The sequence below is a fragment of the Nycticebus coucang genome, chromosome 15, assembly GCF_027406575.1.
Source record: "Nycticebus coucang isolate mNycCou1 chromosome 15, mNycCou1.pri, whole genome shotgun sequence".
Lineage (NCBI taxonomy): Eukaryota > Metazoa > Chordata > Mammalia > Primates > Lorisidae > Nycticebus > Nycticebus coucang.
In genome coordinates, this window is record NC_069794.1 from 93,695,292 (window position 1) to 93,714,202 (window position 18,911).

General features: G+C 45.2%; 1 protein-coding gene across 3 annotated transcripts in view; it reads right to left on the minus strand.

Moving 5' to 3' along the window:
- Positions 1-3,915: 3,915 nt before the first annotated feature.
- The window catches only part of CAB39L (calcium binding protein 39 like), a 124,220-nt gene continuing 109,224 nt past the window's right edge, over positions 3,916-18,911 (minus strand). For all 3 annotated transcript variants that reach the window (XM_053563752.1, XM_053563751.1, XM_053563753.1), the window contains exons 8-9: positions 16,745-16,888; positions 3,916-4,289 (exon numbers count right to left, since the gene is read on the minus strand). In XM_053563752.1, coding sequence (XP_053419727.1) covers positions 4,110-4,289; positions 16,745-16,888 — 324 coding nt within the window. In that variant the 3' untranslated portion in view covers positions 3,916-4,109. The remainder of the gene's footprint in view (positions 4,290-16,744; positions 16,889-18,911) is intronic.

The following is an 18,911-nucleotide window of genomic DNA, read 5'->3' on the forward strand; positions in this document are numbered from 1 at the left end:
CTCCAGCTCCCACAGCCACATGGGGCCCACTCCTACAGCAACTGGGGTGTCACTCATTGGTCCTTTCCCGAGGATGCCTAACCAGTGCAGAGTATGAGTTCAACAGACATTCAGTGAATGAATGAGTAGTTGAACAGACACACCACTTTGGCTACTTTAAAGCTTTGAATTTTTTAAAGCTAACCTTCCCTAAGAGATAAATTAATGTACAGGGCCATGTTCTCGAGAGGAGTCTTAGGACCACAGCATTTTATAGTAGCATAGATGGCTGTCACAGAAGTAACCAAATCACATCTATACAGCACTGGTCGAGAAGGAGCTGTGACTTGGTGTTTTCAGGGTGGTATTCACAGAGTGATGAGGAGGGGGGTGCCCACGGCAGGTGTCCACCCACCATGAATTCCAGACCCGCACCCATGGCTCTGGGCCACTGGGGAATGGGGAAGTGGATGTCTGGGCAGCGACCCAGGAAATCTAAGTTAATACTGTGTTCAACTAGAAGAGCAGGCCGGGAAAACAAGAGCAGGGCAGGAGTGCAGCCTGAAATTAGGGCCTGTGTCCAGTCCAAGGGTTGCTTAAAATGATGGAGAAATTCAGGATCAAATGTCCCTCCCCAGCACAGAGGTCTCATATGATTTCCCAAACATCAGACAACCAAGTGGAGTAACGTGACCCCCCACCTTCAGTGAACCTAACTCAAAATCTTTCCAAATCCTGGCATCCAGGATTCTCAGGAGTCTGTGAGGAAATGAAATGTGTGCCTGGGGGGTGGATGGCGAGAGGTGGCGAGCAGGCCTGGCCTTGCAGCCTGGTTAACAGACAGGAACTGCAGGGTCAGCCCTGTCTCTAAATCCTGGCTCTGCAGCCAGCTGTCTGGTCTGGAGCAAACGGCTCACCTCTGTAGCACTCCATTCCCCTCCATCCCACCAAGACTTCAGTGAGGTGCCTGCCTGGGTGTTTGCTTTAGTTATTTACCACAGGTGTTTCACAAAGTCCCATCCTGTTCTCATCCATCTTCAACCCTTTCGATTTTCTTAGGCAGACCAGTTTAGCTTTTCAAAACCTTCTTAATGTTTCAGACCATCTCCCATTCAGTATGCCCTTACTATAACACCCAAAACCTTCCAGCGAGAATAATCCATGAAAAGATAATAATTCATGCTGGATGTAGCAAAATCTTTTGGATAAAATGGTAAAACACGTAAAAACCATAAAATCTTAATTTCCTCGAGTATGTGTAACAGACTAAGAAGACCTGTGCTTTTACTGAGAAACAACTATCTTTTCACATAAAAGCATTCTGGGGATTTTAAAACTTCATTTTCCTCTGCCTTCTTGCCATCTCTCTCGGGCTTGTGTGACTTCCAGAGTGTGCTGTGGCTGGCAGCAGCCTGCCTCGGGGACATGTAGGAAGACTGTCATGGCAGTCATGGAGGCTGTGGGAAGCCCACACCCACTCCCTGGGCACACTTACTGCTCCCCCAGAGCCAGCCAAGGATAAGAACCCAGGAGGCTGAAGTCCAGAGTGCTCACCAGGGGCCCGTGCGCCCACGCCTTTCCGCAAGAGTAATCTAACACTTGGGCAGATGCCTGGCTCCAGCTGAGTGCCCCAGCCAAGAACATTATGATCCCTGTCCGGGCTGGCTTCACACTAGGCCCTCCCAGCCCAGGAGCCTCCCAGGCAGCAGCCAGAGTTCCACTGGGTTCCATGCCCTGGACATCCTACCTCACAGCCTGGAGGACAAAGGAAGGAAAAAGAATAGGAATTTGGCCTCAGGCCACCATGGACTTGATAGGGTGTCCCAAGATAGGTCTGGGATGGTTAAACTGCTCAGAACCTCACTGTCCTCAAATATGAAACGGGCATGACTTCCAGCTGCAGGGAGGTGTTGGCAGGGTGTTCAGCAGTTCAATCAGCACGGCCTGCTCGATGACCCACGGGTCGGTGGCGCTTGTGGAAGTACTGGGACCACAGTGCCTTCCAGCCTGGGCTGTCCCTATCTGGAGCCTTGACACCAACACAGCCACAGGACACACAGAGGAATGAAAATGACCAACCGAGGAGTGTGTGGTACCGTGTACTTAGTCAGCCTTTATTTAAACGTGTGCTTTTGAAATAGCTTATTAAATATGACCTTTTCAAAATTCTATTCTCACAATATTTACAGTGAACTCTGTGCAAAACATTTTTTGACTGTTGAACTTTCCCCATCTGCATTAATAATTTAAAAACTTGTATCACAACAAAACCCCAGACTCCAGTTTTCTGTTTGACAGATACCAAGCTGGGATAATCTGTTTCTAGGAAAGAGCGAATTCAAACCCAAAGGAAATAAAATAGGTTTTCTTTATCAAAAAAGAATTAGAACAAGGCCTTGCTTTCCAACTGAAAACCTGTGTCCCATGATGTTATAGAACAGTATTAAGCAACCAAACAAACTTCCAAGGATTATTTCACCTTCATTTTTTATATTTACATTCATCTCTTTTAATCAAATAAGCAAAACTAGAAAAGTCAAATTCTAAGGGACTCTGGAATGTCAGAGAATGTGATAAAAATTCTGAGTTCAGTGACTGGGGGCCGCTGGCTGGTCCCTGCACGCAGGTGTTGGCCAGGCCCACTACGAGGCGGCGCTGGGTCCCAGGCCCCGTGTGGGAACTGCACACTTCTCACAGAGGAAACACACCTGTGCCCCGGCCAGGAAAGGAGCTGCCTGCTGGGCAATTCTGCTGGTACAAAATCTACAAAGGGTACTGATTCTGGAGGACACATTTCTCTTCCCCTTTCTTCCCCAAGAAATATCTGGCTGAAGAAAAACACCCAAGAACTGTAAAATGCGAGTGTTCCTATGGAAGTCAACAACTCATGATTTAGAAATGGAATTATAAAAAATACAGCTTAGCAATTATATCTCTAGTGCCTTGTAAAATACAGCTTTGAAATTCCATCGTACACGCATGATGTTTGGAAACAAACCCCGGCCTTTTACAAGTTTTTTTGACTCTGTGTCTTTTTTTTAAGGAACACAAATGAACTCCTTAGGCACCCTAATATGCAGGAGGACATGTAAGACCGACATTTTATATGCTTTCTACCTTTTTTGCTGAAGGCTTTGATGGGCAATTGTATGATACCTTAATAGAAAATAAACTGGAAAAAAAATTTTTAGTGATATGAGAATTTTTCCATGCATTTAATTATTTCCTATTGATAAAGTTCCCCTACTGAGAGACCCTTTGGGCCCGTGGCTTTGTGCCTGCTGGCATCCCACTGCAACAACTCCTGCTGCAAGATACACTTTGAGCATGGAGCATTCTTCCCAGGATGACGATTATGAATGAAATATTCAGACGCCCACCTACCCTCTAGAAGACAGTAAGGAACAGCAGTGACGTTATTAGAACCATCTGTCGGCTTCGCCCGCCAACAGGACACACCCCAGGGGTGTGCTATGCCCCCCGTTTCCCTCACTGGTCCATCCTGGTCCTACTCACTTGCTCCCATGTCAGCCCGAGCATAAGGTGTGTGGTGAGGAGCTGCACTGGGACGGGGCGTGGGCAGTGGGTGAGCAGAGGAGGCTGGGCTGGGTGGAGGCATTGCTTCCTGGGCAGGTGCATATCCACTCATGACAGCAACACAAAGACAGCAAGCAGGGACAAAGGGAGACTGAAACCACTAGCCTTATCTTCTGGGACCTTCCAGTGCCGTAAGCAATTTGCTTGTTTACCTGCAGAAAGGCCCAGCACTCTTGCAACCTGGCCCCTTCCCGGTTCTCCCCTGAAGACTGCATGGTGCCCGTCACCCGAGCTCCTACTTGGTGGCTGCTGATGACTGAGAGCTCCCACCTACACATTGTAACTGCTTTTATCAACATCTAATGCAATAGCTCTGATATCACATAAATAATCACAGACTTGATTAAAATGTATATATTATTCTAGGTTAATTGTTTCCATTCAAATGTTTATATTCCATCTACCCTGAACAATTAATTGAGAAGAGATAGGGCCCTCCAAAGCCTTCCCCAGAATGATGACTTTTTGAAATGATGATTATTGTACAAACTGGACAGGTGAGATGATGGCTGTGACAGGACACCATGAGGTCCTCAGGGCGCTGTTTTCTTCAAGTCCCTAATCTGTTTGATCAAGTAGTTCTTCTCATCAGCGAACTGCTCATCATCCGTCCTTTCTTTTTGGAAGCTGCTCAGAAACTCAATGAGTTTGGGCTGGTTTTTTAACAGAATCTCCACAATAGGTGGGGTCTTGTGAGGACTGGCCACAAACACCTGAAACAAAAAGAAACAAACGCCTAGGCCCGGAGGGCAGACTCGGGACCCCACAGGGCACAGGACAGGCATGTTGATGTGCCGAGGGCCACTGGCCACACCTCCCAGGAGGCTCTTGACAGACACACACCACCTAACAGCATGTGGGTCAACAATGGACGGCTCACAAGACAGTGGCCCCCTAAAATTACAGTAGAGCTGGTTTTCTGCTGTCTAGGAACCTGGCAGCTGTGCTGTGTCTGTGGAGACGCTGCTGTATACCAACCCTCGACAGCGGGGATGAGCAGCACGGCTCCGTCTACCCACGTGCCGCAGCCTCAGGCCGATAGCTTGGAGGCTGCAGACCGCACTGTTGTCACAGGAAATGACAGCCCCACGTTTGCTATTTTTCCTGAAGACCTTCCAGTGGGACAAGATGTGGAGGGAGAGACAGTGATGTTGTGTAGGAGTAGGCTGACAAAAAAGTTTAAAAAGTTAAAAAAAATTAAAAATAGAAAAAAGATATTAAGAAGGAAAATGTTTTGCACAGCTGTACAATCTGTGTTTTAAGCTAAATGTTATTACAAGAGTCAAAAAGTTTAAAAAGTAAAAAAAGTTACAGTAAGCTAATTATTATTGAAGACAGAAAAAAATTTAAGTAACTTAGTGTGGCCTAAGTAGACAGGGTTTCTAAGGTCTCCAGGACACACGGGTGTCCAGGCCTTCGTGTCCCCTCCCCACTCCCTTGCTGACTCCCCCAGAGCAACGTCCAATCCTGCACGCTCCTGCACGCTCCGTTCATGGTGAGTGCCCTACACAGGTGGGCCATTCTTAATCCTTTGTCGTGTATTTTAGTCTTTTCTGTGCTTAGATCTATTTAGATACACGAATGCCAGTGAACTGCAGTTATCTGTGGTATTCCGTGCAGTGACATACTGTCCAGGCTTGTGGCCTACGACCAGCAGGCCGCACCACACAGGGTGTCGCAGGCTGTTTATATGTGTGATATAAACATGATCTATCAATTCTTCATGTTTCTGTTCAAGTGTGTGTAAGTATCCGCTATGATGGTTTATACCACACACAACAGTGAGCTCAGAACATCTCCTTATTGTTAAGTGACACAACTGTACTTCATCCTTCCTATTTGTGAATATTTTAATTTTCACTTTATTTACTTTATTTGTAGGGATGAGGTCTTTTTTGTGTTGCTAAGGTTGGTCTCGAATCCCTGGCCTCAAGAAATCCTCCGGCCTCTGCCCCCCAAAGTGCTGGGATTAAAGGCATGAGCCACCAAGCCCAGCTATTTTATTTTTAAATGTTTAATTGTTTTTAAGTATAAAATTATTCTTTCATTGGCAGAGTGCTGCTGTTGCCCAGAATAGAGTGCAGCGGTATCTTCATACCTCACAGCAACCTGAAACTTCTGGGCTTAAGCAATCTTCTTGATCTCACTTTGGAGTAGCTGGGACTACAGGTGCATGCCCCCATGCCCAGCTAATTTATTTTTAAATTTCAGATTAATATGAGGGTATAAACGATTTGGTTACATTGTTGTGCTGTTAAGTAAGGTCCCTATTATAGTTGTGTCACTAACCCAGGAAGTGTGCTGTGTACCCTCACCCTGTGCCTACTAGGTGAGAGCACACCAATCCTAATTTTTTGGTGTGGAGAGAGTAGGACTTTCTCTGGCTCAGGCTGGTCTTGAACTCCTAACCTTAAGTGATCCTCTTGCCTCCACCTCCCAGAGTGCTAGGATTATGGTGTGAGCCACTGCACCTGGCTTCAATTAACTGATTTATTTCTGAAATTATTCTTATGTGTGATATAAACATTATCTATTAATTCTTCATGTTTCTGTCCATTCCATCAAAGTCCTCAGGCTCAGCAGGCACTAAGGGGCACAGAGCACTCTCCAAACAAGGTATGTCCCTATCACTAGGGGCTCACGAGGTGCCCGTCTCGTGGTGGGCTTCACAGCTCGTTCACGGTGAGTGGAGTCAGGCCAGGTGACTCAACAGGAGAGGAAAAGGATCTCCCAAGTCTGCCTGGAGGGTCTATAGAAGGTAGGACAGAGGTGAGGAAAGATTCTCTCTGAGAACCTTCAAACAGAACCAACCCTATTGATTTTGGACTTCTGGTCTCCAGAACCATAAGAGAACACATCTCTGCTGTTGTAAGCCCTGCAGCGGGTGGAGCTTTGCTATGGCAGCCAGGGGAACCTCACCCTAGTCTACCACACTGACAGGATGAAGGGAAACCACACCATCTTCTCGACTAAAAGAAAAGAATCTGACAAAATCCAATACCATTTAACTTCCTGTGGAAGAGTAATGTGTATTTTACCATTGCACGATTAAAAACATTGGATAGGGGACAAATGGATATCCACATGCAAGAGAATGAAGTTAAGTCCTTATCTTATACCACAATAAAAACTAACTCAAGGCTGGGTGTGGTGGCTCACGCCTGTAACCCCAGCACTCTGGGAGGCCGAGGCGGGTAGATTCCTCGAGCTTAGGAGTTCGAGACCAGCCTGAGCAAGAGTGAGACCCCCATGTCCACTAAAAATAGAAAAATTGGCCAGACTTGTATTGGGTGCCTCGGCATCTCTTAAGCCTAAGAGTTTGAGGTTGCTGTGAGCTATGACACCACTGCACTCTACCCAGGATGAAAAAGTGAGACTCTGTCTCAAAAAAAAAACAACAAAACACCAACTTGAATTTAACCAAAGACCTAAATATAAGAGCTAAAAAAACTTTCAGAGGTAAACATAGGATAGATAGTCATAATTGTTGATTTGGCAATGGTTTCTTAGATACGACACCCAAGGGCATGAGCAACAAAACAAAAAACAGATACACTGAACTTCATCGAAAGTCAACACTTTGTGTATCAAAGGATACCCCCGAGCGCGTGGAAGGACGACACCCAGAATGGGAGAAAACGTTCACAAATCATACAACGGATCTGTGCTGTAGATGTAGGATATACACCATGTAAAGAACACTTACAACTCAACAATAAAAACGAAACAGCTCATTGAAAAAAAGAGGCAAAGGACCTGGACAAAAATTTCTCCTAAGAAGTTACATAAATGGCTAACGAGCACACGAAAAAAATCCTCAAAATCATTAGTCATTAGGGAAACGCAAATCCAAACTGCAGTGAGATACCACCTTATACTTACGAGGATGGCTGAAGAAAAAAAAGAAAAAACAAATACTGCACGCTCCTGGTGGGCAACCTCTATGGAGGTTGGAAAACCTCTATGGAAAACCGGCTGTTCCTCAGTGAGTTAAACATTGAATTACTATAGGACTGAGCAATTGCATTGCTAGAAATGTTGAACATTTGTTCAAGCAGAAACATATACACAAATGTTCAAGCAGCACTGTTCACAATAGCCCCAAGGTGGAGAAAACCCAGACAAATGTTCAGCAACTGACGGCTGGACAAGAAATGGACTATTACGCGCCTTTACAAAGAATAAATTAGGGCAGCGCCTGTGACTCAAGGAGTAAGGCGCCGGCCCCTTATACCACAGGTGGTGGGTTCAAAACTGGTCCCGGCCCCCAAAAAAGAATAAATTAGCAATGGATCACAACACAGTATAAATGAACCTTGAAAATATTATACTAATAAAAGCAGCCAGATACAGAAGGCCATGAGTTGTATGATCCCATTTATACAGAATGTCCAGACCAGGCGGATTCACAGAGACAGGCAGCGGCTGAGCGGTGCCGGGGGCTGGGCAGAAAGCTGAGTGGGGAGGGACTGCTTACTGAACACGGGGTTTCCTTCGGAGGTGACAAAAATGTTCTGGAACTAGAAACTGGTTGCACCACATTGTAAATATACTAAATGTCACTGAATTGTACCCTTAAAAATGGTTAAAATGCTGAGTTTTATGTGAAATGAATTTTATGAGAACCTAAAGTTATTATTTGTATCCAAAATAAGAAGGTATATCAGGACTGTTTACATGTTCCCTAAAAAGCCTCTTGCTTATACAATACCTGTCAGCACATTAGGAAAGCACATTGGGAAACCACACGCTGGAGCCACAATCTGCCACTCTTCTCCTCGCCATTCGTTTACAGGGAAGTGGCTGTGCAGTCTTACCCTAAACTCTTCTGGCATTTTGTGGTAACTGTGTAAATAACTCATTAACAGGCTTTCTTTTTTAAAAATATAACAGTCTTTCTAAAAAGAAAAAATAAGATTAAATATAATGGACAAACCAAGCTTATGTTTCACTCCAAAGTCGATGTAAAATGTACTGGAATTTACAGATAGATATCCTTGGATCAACTCCATCCACTGAATCCATTCATTGTACCAGAAGCCTAAGAAAAATGTTGTTCCCAAGTTTAAAACTTTCCCTTATTTTATTATTATTTTATTTTATTTATTTATTTTTTTTTTTTTCGTGGTTTTTGGCCGGGGCTGGGTTTGAACCCGCCACCTCCGGCATATGGGACCAACGCCCTACTCCTTGAGCCACAGGCGCCGCCCTATTATTATTATTTTTTATGGCTCCTGAACTCTCCTGCTTCTAAAGGTAGTTGCTGACTAGAGGTGACCAGTGAAACAGGGCCTGGTTCTCCTGGGATAGCCAGGACACTGAAGGGCCTCAGGCCGGGCTGGAGATGAACCCCTGGTGACGAGGAAGGCACTTCTAGGTACCGGGAACCAAATTTTTTGAATGTTATGCTCATATAGAGGTTCCAGTTCTCTTCCTGATATCCCCATTAAAAAAATACATGCAATTTTCAAACCACCTCAAAACAAATGAAACTACCCATGACTACTTCTTTTAGAACGCAGTCTTATTGCCTGTATCCCTCAGAAAATGTGATTTATGGAGTTCTCAAGGCACAGTGAAAGGAAGGCAAATATCACACCACAACTCAAATAGTTTTAGTTTAGAAGACTAAAAATACTGTGCTCTCCATTTCAAACCTGAATGGTTTTTACGAAAAATAAAAAACCTGGGTGGCACCTGTGGCTCAGCGGGTAGGGCACCAGCCCCATATACCGAGGGTGGCAGGTTTGAACCCGGCCCCAGCCAGCTAAAACAGCAATGAGAATTGCAACAAAAAATAGGCGGGCGTTGTGGCAGGCGCCTGTAGTCCCAGCTACTCGGGAGGCTGAGGCAAGAGAATTGCTTAAGCCCAGGAGTTGGAGGTTGCTGTGAGCTGTGATGCCACGACACTCTACTGAGGGCGACAAAGTAAGACTCTGTCTCAAAAAAAATAAAATAAATAAAATAAAAAACGTATGTCTCATACACAGATCCATTAATTTCATTCAAGTTGTATTTCTGCCGAGAGGAGTGTAAGCCAGGTAAGGTACTGAGGAGCTAGTTTTCTGCTTTGCTGGCCTCACTGTGGTTGCTGGATGCCATGAGCCTGGGATGCTTGGTACACACTACTGTTACAGTTGCATGGAAGTCACTTTAAGCGAAATTTCATTCCACAGAAGTGTAAAATAAGGCAACCATATTCTTATTCAAATGAGTACAAATCTGAGTAAAAATGAGTACAAAAATTTGCCATATTTTGATCCAATACTTGTTAGTATTGAGCAGAGAGTGAACTTTCTTCCAGTTAAGAAGGATGGAAGCCCTGAATCTGAGAGCTGGTTGGCGTCTATCTGGACCCCACTGCAGGGAGGAGCAGCAGCCGGAGGGGGAGTGAGGGGCAGAGGCCGGAGTGGAGGAAGCTCCGAAAGTCTTAGGTCTCCTAAAATCCTCCTCCTTACGGCCACCATTCCTACCATCAGCACTCTGATTATGTCAGTGACACACGTGGGAAAGGGAAAAAAAGCACAAATAAGGCCAGGCGTGGTGGCTCATGCCTGTAGTCCCAGCGCCATGGGAGGCCAAGGCGGGTGGATGGCCTGAGCTCAGAGGTTCAAGACCAGTATGAACAGCAGTGAGTCAGAGTAAGACCCCGTCTCTATTAACATCAAGAACATCGCCAGAGGAAGATAAAAAAGTACTTCAAATGAAGAAGAATGAACAAGGAAGTTGAAATTAAAAAAAAAAAAAAAAAAGCCAAATAAGAAGGCAAAAATGTCACTTAACGTTAAGTCACAGTGACTATCTGGGGTGTGTCCTCTCAGCACTTTTTCCTCTGCACGTGGCTATTTGTTAAGAACATTTGAAGCACAGCTGGGCTCATGTTCTGCGACAGGCGATGGAAGGCCTGCTCCTGTCCTCCAGGGCCACTCTGACACGCCCCTGCAGGCCTCTCTGGGTGTACGAGTGTTTTAACTCTCTGCGCAGGTCTTCTTTGCCAAACAGCTCAATCGCCTCTGTGGCTTTACTCTTTCTAAAGTCTGTGCCCTCCACACCTCCTCCAGGTGAGCACCTCAGGGCTGTGGACTCGCCTTTCTGGGGGATCTTTAAGCAAAAGTCGTTTATCTGACGAGAAGGTCAATCTCAAGATTCTTAGAGTTGCCGATACCAACTTTATCGCAGTGAAATCTGAGGAGAGTTGAGGCAAATACTAACTTCTTTGTGCATCTGAAGCCTTCCCTTAGCTGTCACGTGCTCCCCTGGATTTTTCCACCCTTGTGCCAGCTCTTTCTCAGCTCAGACTCCCCCTCCACAGTTATCATCAGTGAGATTTTAGCCACAGATTTTATTCCTGATTCCCTCCACTATCGGCAAATAACATGGCCACTCAGAAGCCTCCTTCCAGAACGCTGGTCCCTGGAGCCCTCTGCTCCATCAGCAGGCTCATTTTCCACGCCTCAAATAGAAATGTGTCTGTAAAACGTGGACTCCGGCTCCACAAGTCTGCGGTTTCTAAATGAAGTATGCCAAGAAGGAAGGATCTGAATATATTCTCAAATCAGAGTATTTCCATTTAACATTAAGATGTGTGTCAAACATTTTGTCAGAAGGATTTTTTTAAAGACATTATATTGTTACCCAGACTACTTCTTTTCTGGATATTTGAAAACTGATAAGATATGAGTCTCTCCAGTTTACAATCACTAGATTTAGCAACAAGAAAGAGTTAAATCTGAGTTTCTGGTTAACAATGAATAGTTATTTAGTGTAAGTATGTCCCATGCAATGCTAGTTGTTGTTTAGCAGAAGTTCCAATTACCTGGTGTCCTCTATCTGACATGGCAGCCATGTCTGGCTCAGAGGCACAGAGGCGCTCAGCTTTCCTCCTTCAGGAGCATACACAATATTTCACTCACTCAGTCAGTAATTAAATATTTAATAAATACTATTTGGCAGGGACCCTTCTAGGTACTAAGAGATACAGCAGAGAAAAACATCAGACAAAAATTACTGCTCTCAAAGATCTTCTGTAATCAACAAATTCTAGACAAGAGGCACTTTGAACCAGGCCCGGGCTTGCTAAACAATAACAACAACAACAAACTAGTCAGGCACTGTGGTGGGCGCCTGTAGTCCCAGCTACTTGGGAGGCTGAGGCAAGAGAATAGCTTAAGCCCAAGAGTTTGAGGTTGCTAAGAGCTGTGATGCCATGGCACACTATCCAGGGCGACAAAGTGAGACTCTGTCTGAAAAATAAATGAATGAAATTTATAAATTAATTTAGGATTTTAACTGTTTTAGGTATTTTTTTAGATGATAAATATCTGGTAGCTGAAAGATCGCCTAAAATTTTCCTGCCTCACAAAGCAGCAATTATTTTATAAACTGCTTTACAGACTTAAAAATTTGATCACTGAATATACATCATAAAGACCCAAAACTCCTGAAACTCTCTGACTGCTTATATCTACTGTAGATATTCATTGTAAGAAAATAATCCTGGCTGGGTGCAGTGGCTCACGCCTGTAATTCTAGCACTTCGGAAAACCAAGGAAGGAAGATTGTTTGAGGCTAGCACTTTGAGACCAGCCTAAGCAACACAGTGTGACCTCATCTCTACAAAACATAGAAAAATGAGCTTGACGTGGTGGCACATGCCTGTAGTTCCCGCTACTTGGGAGGCTGAGGCAGAAGGATCATTTGAGCCCAGGAGTTTGAGGTTCCTGTGAGCTAGGCTGACACCATGGCACTCCAGCCTGGGCAAGAGAGCAAGACCTGTCTCAAAAAAAAAGGAAGAAAGAGAAAAGAAAAGAAAAAATCCTAAATATGAAAATAAGGTAGCTGGATGTATAAAATACCCATTGCAGCATTACTTACAGCAGGAAAAATGGAAATCACCTAAATATCAATGACACAGGACCACTTAAATAAATTAGCACTAATATAACAAACTATGGTACTGATAAAACTACTAGCTCTAAAAGCCGTATGAGCAATGACGGAAATGTTTACTTATCAAATGGCATCAAATGATAAAATAGAAATATCAATTTTTTGTACAATGTGAACACAGCTGTAGAAAAACCCTCAAATATGGCTGGGAGTGGTGGCTCACGCCTGTAATCCTAGCACTCTGGGAGGCTGAGGAGGGTGGATTGCTTGAGTTCACGGGTTTGAGACCAGCCTGAGCCAGAGTGAGACCCCATCTCTACTAAACATACAAAAAACTAAGGCAAGAGGATCGCTTGAGCTCGAGAGTTGGAGGTTGCACTGAGCTATGATGTTGCCATGCACTCTACCCAGGGTGACAGCTGGACACTCTGTCTCAAAAAAAAAAAAACAAACAAACAAAAATAAAAAAAAACCCCGACAAATATGTAAACAAGAAAATAAAATGTGCTAACTTGTTTATAATAGGTTGTGGGTATGGAACAATAGACAGAATTCTCCCACTTACCCACATTTTAAAAAATGTATTGTGCTGGGTGGGACGTGGTGCCTGTAATTCCAGCATAGGGATGGACTGGGCAGTCCAACCCAGGTGGACTGCCTGAACTTAGGAGTTCGAGACCAACCTGAGCAGAGTGAGACCTTGTCTCTAAAAATAGCCGGGCACTGTGGAGGGTGCCTATAGTCCCAGCTACTTGGGAGGTTGAGGCAAGTGAATCGCTTGAGCCCAGGAGTTTGAGGCTGCTGTGAGCTGTGACCTCATGGCCCTCTACTGAGGGTGACAGAATAAGACTCTGTCTCAAAAATAAATAAATAAAATTAAAATAAAAAGAGAGACTTTATCTAACAAATGCAATCAGTATAACACAATTCTTTGTAACCTCAATGAATCCCAAACAATAATAAATAAATAGAATAAAAATAAAACTGTATTATGGGAGGTGATTTTTTTTTTTTTTAAGAGATAGAGCCTCAAGCTGACGCCCTGGGTTGAGGGCTGTGGCATCACAGCTCACAGCAACCTCCAACTCTTGGGCTCAAACGATTCTCCTGCCTCTGCCTCCCAAGTAGCTGGGACCACAGGTGCCTGCCACAACGCCCGGCTATTTTTTGGTTGCAGCCGTCATTATTGTTTGGCAGGCCCGGGCTGGATTCAAACCTGCCAGCTCAGGTGTATGTGGCTGGCACCTTAGCCCCTTGAGCCACAGGCACCGAGCTAGGAGGTAACTTTAATACTCTTAAATTAAAGAAAAAATATTAGAAAGAAAAAATATATTATGGGGCTAATTTTCTATCATAGCAAAATGCATTGCAAAAAATAATATTCTATGGCTTGGTACCTGTAGCTCAAGTGGCTAAGGCACCAGTCACATAGATCAGAGCTGGCAGGTTCGAATCCAGCCCGGGCCTGCCAAACAATGACAACTACACCAAAAAATAGCCAGGCGTTGTGGCGGGCGCCTGTAGTCCTTGCTACTTGGGAGGCTGAGGCAAGAGAATCGCTTAAGCCCAGGAGTTGGAGGTTGCTGTGAGCTGTGATGGCACAGCACTCTACCCAGGGTGACAGCTTAAGACTCTGTCTCAAAAAACAAACAAACAAACAAAATATATATATATATATTCTAAAACATTAATAAAGTGAGTAGTATCTGGGTGTTTGTTCAGGACCCCATTTAAGGTCCAAAGAAATGGTGCTTCTGGAAAGCAAAACATTTAGAGGTTGAACTCAGGGATTAAGGTCTAGCTCAATCACTGATTATTTCAGTAACTTCTGAATAGCATCACACATTTTCTCAGGAAAAGAAGTGAAAATATTTAGAGGTGGATAAGCAAACCTTTTAGAAACAAATGACTATTCATAAAGTTAATTTGGTTTTCACCAGGCCCGTTTGGGGGGCACCTTCCTTCCCCTCTCGCTTTGAATTTCACCTTCTTATTCCTGCCAGGAGGTGGAGGCCATGGGCCAGGAGGGAGGGACACAGCCTGGGCTGACCTTCTGACCTCGCCAAGCTTCCAAGGCCTTCTCAGTGGGCCAGGAGTTGGGCCAGGGCTTGGACCAGGCTCTGGGGTGTGGGGATTCCCCATTCTCCTGCAGTATGACTTCTGTGGAGGGATGGTGCTGTGCACCTCAGGTTGGAGTGGGCCTAGTGCCTCAAGGCAGCCTGCAGACCTCTCAGTCTGAGGGTGAGGCAGGAGTCAGGATGGAAGGCAACTGTGAGGGGGCTCCCCAAAGCACTGCTCTCCCCCCACTGGTGCCATGAAGCCAGAGAAGCAAGACCAAGCAAAAACCCTGAGCGGAGTGTGGACATCAGAGCTCTGCAGGAAGAACTCCAGCAATCGCCAAGCATGGCCGATGTGGGACTCGCCCTGGGGTGCTCTGTGGGAGGGTCACTTTGACCAGCTGTCACTTTGAGGCTCTGCAGCCCAGTTTCAAGGACATGTGTAAATTGAGGCCCTGCTGCAGTACGGGTAGAGGGCCTCTGGTAGGTGTGTAGAGCAGAGACCTCCTGCAGTCCCAAAGAGAAAGAGACGGAGAACTGGGAACCGAGTGGGGGCAACCTGGAGACGGTGTCCCTGCAGGGCCCAGAACGCACACCGCAGCAGCTCTGCCACCTGGCCCAGCAGCTGGGGCTTGGGCAGGATGTGGTCTGAGTATAGGCGTAGAAGTGAGCAGGGCAAGGACCAGGCAGTGACTGCTGACAATGAGCAGGCTCTGAGGCTGCCGGCTCTCCTTCCTCAGGGACCAGCGTCCTCTCCTCTGGCCCCAGGGCCCATTTTGGTACCTCGGGCTATGGGTGCCCTCACTGCAGCACACGGACTCCTGGGTTCCTCTCCCAGAGGGGAGAGCCCTTCCCTCTCCCTGTCAGTTCTCTGGGCTTGCCCATGTTCCTGTCCTTCTGGGAAGTGGGGGCAGGGAATGGGGCATGGGGTGAAGCTGGGAAGGAGAGCCTAGAGTTTGCAGCAGGGTTCTTGAAATTAAATTCTTCAACTCATACAGCTTCTTTGGAAAGAAGTATGGAGAATCCTCAAAGAGCTCAAATTAGATCTCCCTTTTGACCCTGCAATCAATCCCACTACTACCCATCTACCCAGAAGAAAATAATCCATTTATCATAAGGACATTTGCACTAGACTGTTTATCGCAGGTCAATTTACAATCGCCAAGATGTGGAAACAACCTAAATGCCCATCAACCTAGGAATGGATTAACAAATTGTGGTATATGTACACCATGGAATACTATACAGCCATGAAAAGGTATGGAGACCTCACATCTTTTGTATTAACCTGGATGGAGCTGAAACATGTTCTTCTCAGTAAAGTAAATATCACACGAGTGGAGAAGCAAATACCCAATGTACTCGGTTCTAATACGAAGGCAGCAGACAATCTAATTCACTCCCACATAGGAGAAAAACACATTTCAACTCAAGCTGGGAGGAATGGGAATGAGAGAGGGAGGATTCGGGTGCTCTCACTGAATGGGCACAATGTAGGGGTCTATGGCACCCCTCTGGGGTACAGGACACAACTACAAGAGGGAGTCTACCCAACAAATTCAAATATTGTGACTTGCTTGTTTATACCCTCACGTTAACCTGAAATAAAAAAAAAAAAAGAAATTAAATTCTTCACTCACTAAGGAAGAAACTGAGATCACACAAAGTAGACGCAGGGGGTTCTGAAGGAGCTGGCTGGAGGGAAGGTGAAGTTCAGTGATGTTCTTGGTTCTAATCCCCAAGTCGCTTCTCACTTTGTTCTCAAAGAAGCCTGGGACACAGTTCAAAAAAAAAAGATAGGCTGGGCGCAGTGGTTCACACCTGTAATCCCAGCACTCTGGGAGGCCGAGGCAAGTGGCTTGCTTGAGTTCAGGAGTTTGAGACCAGCCTGAGTGAGAGTGAGACTCCATCTCTAAAAATAGCCATGTGTTGTGGTGGGCACCTGTAGTCCCAGCTACTTGGGAGGCTAAGGCAGGAGGATCACTTGAACCCAGGAGTTTGAGGTTGCTGTGAGCTGTGATGCCACAGCACTCTACGCAGGGCAACAAAGTGAGGCTCTGTCTCAAACAAAACTAAACTAAACTAAAATTTCATCTAAATCATGCAAAACAGCACTGCCTAATTTCATTTTTTTTTAAAGCATAAAACAGAATAAAAAGCAGAGTCTTCCATTTGAAGCTGGAAAAAACATCTATAATGTTATTCCATAGCTTGTACTTTACCTTAAAAACATGAAAGGCTTCAAACTGGATGTTGGGACTCTTGTCCCGAAGGAGGTTCATCATCAGCTTCAGGTTCTCCGGTTTGCTGATATACTTGGTCATGACGGCAAAGTTGTGGCGGTCCAGGATCAGTTCACCCAGCAGCTGCGAGAAAACACAGAATCAAAGGTACAGGCTCAGAGTCGCCTTATTCAAAACATATCTCACTTCTATTGGAAAACAAAATGCAAACGTGAGTAAAAACAGTATCATGGAAAAAAAAGGAGAGCCCTTACGTGCATCTTAAGACAGGCATAAATACAGTAGTTGTGAAGTTACCTTAAGCTTTCCAGACAGGTTTGCTGATGTCAGGGCTTATTGTGGTTTTTAGTCAGTCACCTAGAGCTAATTCACCTAGAGCTAGCCAGAAAAAAGTTTATTTTCTGCATTTAATATAATTATCTTGCTTCCCACTGATGTGATGTTCCATGGACGCTCAGGTAGGACAGGAACACAGTTACACTTCTCTCACCCAAGTAAGTACACTCCTGCAGTTCATTGTAAAGACAGTTTTTGTTAAGTGACTCTTAACTTTTCTCTGATTTTTATTTGAAAAGCTGATATAAAGCCAGGAAAAAAATTACTGGTCCTGAATCCATAAAGTTTAGTAAGTGCCGTTAAGTTTTTATAAGAAAGTAAAGCAAAACATTTTCTGGTGACAAATAGTTCCCAAAATGCAGCATTACGTTAAGACAAAATAAAAATAGTGAAAACCGCTGAGGACCCTCAAGCACATGGCTCAGTGCATTTTTTTGCAGTTTTGTTTTTTTTTTGGTTGGGGCCGGGTTTGAACCCACCACCTCCGGCATATGGGGTCAGCGCCCTACTCCTTTGAGCCATAGGTGCCGCCCGGCTCGATGAATTTTTGCTCTGTCTCTGAAACTTCTGTTCTCACAGTAACAGTAGCAATTCCTAAAGCTTCACCAACTAGGCAGCTGAAATGTACCCGAAGATGACTTTAAGTAGAAGATACACTTGGTTTTCAATTGTCCTGTGTCTTGGGCTTTCCCCTGGAGTCCCTGGGACAGTAACACACCATCCTAGGTCGCAGAGGTCCTGGCTGGGAGGAGTCGAATGGAGGCTGCTGACCCCACAACAGGCTCCCTGATCTGAGTGTGTGTCTGGCTATGAGTAAATGACCACCTTGCCTATAATGATTCTTTTAACTATTTAACAGATAGGATGTCCACAACTTAACGTCCATTCCATTTTTATAGCCAATGTCATTAAACCTCAGTACTTACAGCTGGACTACCGCAGCAGCATGAAGATCCAACCTGTTCTCTGCCTTGTGCTAAAGTCATCTCTTGAAAAATGTGTTACATGTTACTAGTTCCACTTAGAAAATAAATGAACAAACAAACAAATCCCTAGAGTCCCATGGATTTTGGGAAAAAAGGAACAGCGTAAGATGCATTCAGAGCCCTTCTGTGCCCCCTCCCTGCCTCTCCCTCAGTCTCATTTTTTTTTTTTTTTTTGAGACAGAGTCTCATGCTGTCACTCTGGGTAGAGTGCTGTGACACCATAGCTCACAGCAATCTACACCCTTGGCTCAAGCAATCCTCTTGCTTCAGTTTTCCTTTTTTTTTTTTGAGACAGAGCCTCAAGCTGTCACCCTGGGTAGAGTGCAGTGTCATCACAGCTCACAGCAACCTCCAGCTCCTGGGCTCAAGTGATTCTTCTGCCTCCGCCTCTCAAGTAGCTGGGACTACAGGTGCCCGCCACAACGCCCGGCTATTTTTGTTGTTGCAGCCGTCATTGTTGCTTGGCGGGCCTGGGCTTAATTCGAACCCGCCAGCTCAGGTGTGTATGGCTGCTGTCTTAGCCAGTTGAGCCAAGGGCGCCAAGCCCAGTTTCCCTATTTCTGGTAGAGACAGGGTCTCACTCTTGCTCAGACTGGTCTTGAACTCCTGAGCTCAGGAGACCCACCCATCTCGACCCCCCAGAGCGCCTCAGTCTCATTCTTCTGCCTCTGCAGCTTCACTCTTCCTTGCTCCAAATTTTTGAGAAGTATTTTCGCCTCATCTCGGCCTGTCCAAACTGTACCCATCCTTTCAGAACTAGCTCATTATGTTGTGTTTAGGAAAGTCCTTCCTCTTTTCTCCAGTTGAATTTGCTTTGCCTTGAA